General features: G+C 34.0%; 1 protein-coding gene across 1 annotated transcript; it reads left to right on the forward strand.

Annotated features, from left to right (window-relative positions):
* Positions 1-564: 564 nt before the first annotated feature.
* On the forward strand, positions 565-5,031 carry LOC101210208 (AT-hook motif nuclear-localized protein 1). Its single transcript, XM_004147519.3, has 5 exons — positions 565-1,411; positions 2,228-2,295; positions 2,730-2,861; positions 4,210-4,371; positions 4,499-5,031. Exons 1-5 carry the CDS (start codon positions 1,012-1,014, stop codon positions 4,727-4,729), a joined length of 993 nt encoding a protein of 330 aa, XP_004147567.1. The 5' UTR covers positions 565-1,011; the 3' UTR covers positions 4,730-5,031.
* The last annotated feature ends 890 nt before the right edge of the window (positions 5,032-5,921 follow it).

A 5,921-nucleotide genomic window follows, 5' to 3' on the forward strand; every position in this document is an offset into this window, starting at 1 on the left:
TTCCTTCAGCCTCTGGCAACCTCATTTTTACTTTTCCCTTTACCCAAACAATTTATTAATTCCTTACAAGTTATTATATTATTTAAAAAATAAAAACGATAATTATTAAGCATTGGTTCTCTAGAAAAAGTAGTCCCAGTTATTATTAATATTTATTCTATCAAATTGCTACTTTTTCAGAAACAAAATAATAATAATAATAATAATAATAATAATAATAATAATATGGATTTATTATTATTAAAAAAAATCACCCACCCACTTTTGAAAAATCAAATAAATTTTATAATAATATTTCTCTGCCGGATTCCCAACCATACTCAATTACCATTTTTTAACAAATAAAAAAACAAACCCCTAAGAAAATTGGTTTCTTTATGGCTATAATTCAATATTCTTTTTACTTAATTAATTAATATTTTGAATCTAAATTTGGACAGTCTTTGGTAAAGTTAAGTTAGGCCTCCAATTATCTAAACTGCACAAACAAGGTTTCATTATCTCACCATTTTCCCATTCAAATCAAAAGCTAAGTTCTTTTCTTTTTTTTTTTTTTTTTGCATAATCTTTCGTATTTTTCATTTTTCTGAAAAAAGGAAATGTTTTTATTTTTATTTTTTCTTAAAATAGATCAACATGGTTTAGGCTCTGTGTTGAACTTAACTATTTCTTTTTAGCAAAACTCTTCAACTAAACAGTTCTTTTTTAAATTTTGTGATTATAATCTCATTGTAAAGTCCTTTCTCATAATTTTCTTCGTGCTATTTAAAAAATAATAATAATTATTATTCATAATAAAGAAAGAAACTACCAGATTTCTAATTTTTGAGCTTCTAATTCATTTTCATTTTTCTGGGTTTTGATTTTTGAAGAGTTTCTTTCATGTTCTTCTTATTTTCTGATGAGGGATTGGAAATTTAGGAATGAAAAATGAGTTTTCATAAGTAGTTGGAAGAAATATTTGTTGGGTTTTTTTTTTTTTTTTTTTTTTCTCTTATTTCCTTTTAAGTAATGGAGGGAAGGGATGGTGGTGGTGCAAGTAGTGGAGTTACTGTGGTGGGATCAGATGCTCCGTCGGAGTACAAAATAGCTCCAAGGACTTCCGATAACCCACCGCAGACTGGTGGATCAACGACGCCGCCGGGGACTCAATCAACTTCGACGCCGTCGGCTTCAGCTCAGGTATCGGGACAGCCTCCGCCGCCAACGGCGGCCTCATCAGTACCGGGAAAGAAGAAAAGAGGGAGGCCCAGAAAATATGGACCCGATGGCTCTGTTTCTATGGCTCTGTCTCCCAAGCCGATATCGTTATCAGTGCCGCCGCCGGTCATCGACTTCTCAACGGAGAAGAAGGGGAAAGTACGGCCGGCGAGCGCTGTGAGTAAAAGCAAGTTCGAAGTAGATAATTTAGGTAATGGGGATTTATTGATTTAATCACTCTGCTCAACTTGGAGGGATTTTTTGTTTCTGCAACTTAGTTTTTTTAAAAATGAAAATAGAGCTTTGTTTTGGTTCTATTGATGTTCGTGGCTAGTTAGTACTGTTATTCGTTGGGATGATTTGGGAACTGGGTTTTGGAGAGAAGTGTTTGGATTTTAAGATTATTACTTAGTGATTCTGTGAGAACTTCTTTTCTTGCTGGGTGGAGGATGTGGGTCCTCTGGTTTGGATTCTTTGATTAAGTTCTCGAAGCATATTGTTGTTCTGATTCTCAAAAGATTGAGAGCTTTCTAGGTTGGTCTGAGAATGTCGGAATCTTCTTGTTTTTTTAGTTCTTGTTTGAACTCTCTGTCTCTGTCTCTTTCTCTCATTTTGACTATTTTCTGATCCTGAAAACTCATGATTCGTTCACATCGAGAAAAGGGGTCTTCAATTTTTTTGTTCTGGTGTTGGGTTCTGATTTGATTTTTATTTCTTACCAGTTCATAGACTCCATGATCTTTCATTATCTTCAAATCTTTCTACATGGACCCAATTAAGTTTTTTCCATTACGTGCCTCTACTCAGCTCCAGTTTAATTCTCTCTTAGAGGTTTATGGATAGAAATCTCTAAATCTGTCACTTGATATGGAAGTTTTAGGATTCTGTAATGGTTGCAAAGATTCTTTTAATGTTGCCCACTTCAAATTTTTTTTTCTTTGAAGATTCATTCTGCTGCTAAATTACCAATCATTCAATCTAGTTTGTCGTTGTGTTACAATCCTGTCACTAAATCCGTCCTTCTCAGGTGACTGGGTTCCGTGTTCTCTTGGTGCAAATTTTACGCCTCATATCATCACTGTCAATGCGGGCGAGGTAAAATGTCAAGAACTTATCTTCTTCACATAAGTTGGGGTAAAACCTGCGGTAGAGTTTTTTCTTCTTCTTTTTTCATATGGTTGATCAATAAAGAGACTAATATTCTTTTTCTCTTCACGTCTAATCCATTTCTGAAGTGGAATTTATAGGGGGGAAATCAAATTTATGTAAATAACTGTGAGAATAGATGAAAGTCTTGAAGTTTGGTTGTTTCATTTAGTCACTATTTGCTCCACTCCAAATAGGTAGTTTTCAATTTGTTAAAACAAAAGTGACTTAAAACACTCGTTTCTATTGAACTATTCTTGTGGTAAGTGAGTTAAGGAGCTGAGTCTTGTGATGTAGGGAAGGAAAAGAAAAAAAAAACGGTAACAAATTACACTTTCATCCATCCTTTTCTCTCATGTGACCAAGTTTTTCCTGTTTTGTAGGATGTCACAATGAAGATAATATCCTTTTCTCAACAAGGGCCTCGAGCTATATGCATTTTATCTGCAAACGGTGTAATCTCAAGTGTCACTCTCCGCCAGCCTGACTCCTCTGGAGGAACACTAACTTATGAGGTGATGCATTTATTTTGCCCTCTAATGAAAAAATGCCTAATTGAATGGTAATTCGGTTGTGTATGAATTCATGGACTTTGCAATGGTCTTTCCCCGTCTATTGGCTCTTGCTACCATGCTTTAGGATCCAGTACATAAATAACATGCCATTATTAGTTCCTGACAAAATATCGAAATTAAAAATTCGAACATTATAGATAAGAACAATTTGTATACGCAGACATCTATATGAAGCAGTTCTGAGAAATAGTACCATATATATTAATTATGGTTCAGAAATTTTTAAGTTGAATATTATGGAGGCTAAATTGAAATTTAATGAGCATTTATTGTCTACTTTTCTTTTAAAATCATGGCTTTCCAATTCTTAACATTACCTTCCTAACCTTGCACTAGGACATCGACATATATTTTACTGTTTCCGTCCTGCTCGTTGGGTTAAACCATCCTCTCTCTAACCTTCACGCCAGTCATAGCTAGATAGCTCTTTATTATTTCTTTCAGTTATCAACTCCTATAGGTGAAATGACTTCCAAGCATGTCTCTCTTGAGTTATCACTTTCATTCCTCAACAAAGAACCTTCATTTAAAATTTTGTGTAATGTAGCTAAATTTGAATTCGCTGCTTTCTTTTTTCAATTTTGGAATCTTCGATCTGTTCTATTATGTTTATGTTGTTCAACTCAGGCGGTTCAGTCAAGATGCAATCAGCCAATCCTGTTTAAGAGTTGATTCATGGGAGTACACTGAATACCTTAATGTTTATCCACATGTTTTAGGCAGTAAAAACTTTGGTCATAAGAGGCTATAACTGACGGTTCCAAATAATGGAAAAGAAACTCATTCAAATAGTAGCTTTCTTGCATTTTTGTATTTTTGCTTCAGCACTGTGTTTTGAGCATCAGGCTCATTCGTTATTTTAATGAAAGTCTTGTTTTCGTTGCAAAAAAAGAATAGTAGCTTTCTTAAGGATTGGTGGGGTATATTCTTCAGATACCTGGTCATTAAAATGAATTTGCTAGTAAATATTGATTACAATAAAAGTTTCCATTTTGATAGTTTCAATCAGTCCAGCATTGCATAATCATTATTTTTCAAGTAATGCTGAAAGATTTCCTTTTCATTTCTTAATGCACCAGGTTGTTCTGAAAACCTCAAAGTTTTGCTTCTGATCTATGCCAAGAAAATCTCTCTGATTAATTGACTACCTTATATAAAGATTGTTCTTCTCGCATACTTCTCTGCTAAAACGTGGTGGATAGAGGATCAAGTAGAGGATTAGGATGCATGTTTTTCATCCATTTGCAAAATATATCTCATATCGATATTTTTCTCATTTGGTTCACAGGGACGATTTGAAATACTTTCCCTGTCCGGCTCATTCATGCCTAGTGACAATGGAGCAACAAGAAGTAGATCTGGTGGAATGAGTGTTTCCTTAGCAAGTCCAGATGGGCGTGTAGTAGGCGGTGGAGTAGCTGGTCTATTAGTAGCTGCTAGTCCTGTTCAGGTATGGTCTTTCTTTGTTTCTTCCACGCAATCAGTGATCCATTATCGATATGGCCAGATTGTATTTACTTTGCAAACAAAAGCTATGGAAACTAAGATTTCGCTTATTACTGTCTTTGCAAAAATAGGTTGTAGTAGGGAGTTTTCTATCAGGAAATCAACATGAACAGAAACCGAAAAAGCCAAAACATGATACTATCTCACCGGCCCCGCCAACTGCTGCCATTCCAATATCTTGTGTCGATCCTAAGTCCAACCTGTCACCTTCCAGTTCCTTTCGAGGCGATAACTGGTCGATGCTGCCAACTGATTCGAGAAATAAGTCAACTGATATCAATGTATCACTACCCAGTGCTTGATTTTTGAGCTCCATAGCTTATTATGGAAGTCTCCTCTCTCCCATTTGCCATCATCAAACTTATTAATTGGTGGATGTTTCACATCTTGTTTCATGATCTCTGTAACTTACCATTGTACTTCCTATATGTAGAATTTTAAACCCCCACACTACTCCTGTTGATTCTTCTCAATTAGTTTTTCACTTGGTAGAGTAGCTATAGGCTCCCCGATGCTACTGCGTCGAGCCGAGTAGAATAGTTTGATGTAATGTGAACGACTTTCACTTTTTGTTTCATATCAATGGATTGTGATTTTATGCTTCCTTCTTTTTGTCCTTATCAACATCAGTCAACATGTCTGTCTCAAATTTTTGTCTCTCTTTGCCCAAATTCATTAGATTTTGATGAAACTCCTGAGGATGTGTTTGGAGGACCAAATGAACGGAACCTTTAAAATAAACAAAAAGCCAATTCATAAGGTATCAAGAATCTCATATGAAATCTGAAATCAATTACTAAATAATGGATAGAATTCAAGTCAACTACCATCGACATCAATAATATATACATACATACATACATATATAATATATATATATATATTATTGATTAGATTAGTGTTAATACGTAATTAGCTTGAACTTATCAAATCAATATATAAAGCTTGCTTAATCAATGAAGGAAGTGAAGTGAATTATGCATGTATTATAGAAAAGAGAAGCTTTTAGTTTGACTTGATAGATTTTGTTGTTCCTGCCTATTACAACATTGATGGTGACTTTAAAAAGCTCCCTATCAATTCTCCAATTGCTTCAATCATAATGGAACCTTCTAACAACCGGTTCTCTATACCTCTAATGAATCTTAAAATCAATTCTTCGAGTTAGTTTATTGTTGATTTTTCTCATACCCCAATTATCATTGTTAATATTATTTAAACAATTTTGATAAAATTCAACTTTCAATGACTAAATTTAAAATCTATTCAAAGTTAATGAACTAAATCTAAAACTTATTCAGACTTTATTCAAATCGAAGGTTTCTTTAAAATAGGGTCAATTTGATTTAACTCAGCCATGCAAGTTGAGAAAAGTTCCCATATTTAAGTTAGTAAGTTTTAATGTTTTTGTAGGCCCTCTTTGATTGCAAACGTACCCTAATTTACCATATGATATTATAAAAAAAACACAAATTGTTAATATTTTACACAAAT

This window comes from Cucumis sativus, chromosome 5 (genome assembly GCF_000004075.3).
Source record: "Cucumis sativus cultivar 9930 chromosome 5, Cucumber_9930_V3, whole genome shotgun sequence".
In the NCBI taxonomy this organism is placed as follows: domain Eukaryota; kingdom Viridiplantae; phylum Streptophyta; class Magnoliopsida; order Cucurbitales; family Cucurbitaceae; genus Cucumis; species Cucumis sativus.

Bases quoted from the DNA above. Each gene is read 5' to 3' on its own strand.
- LOC101210208 (XM_004147519.3), top strand. From the start codon at position 1,012: ATGGAGGGAAGGGATGGTGGTGGTGCAAGTAGTGGAGTTACTGTGGTG. The intron at 2,296-2,729 runs GTAAAATGTCAA...CCTGTTTTGTAG, and splicing joins TCACTGTCAATGCGGGCGAG to GATGTCACAATGAAGATAAT. The intron at 2,862-4,209 runs GTGATGCATTTA...TTTGGTTCACAG, and splicing joins GAGGAACACTAACTTATGAG to GGACGATTTGAAATACTTTC.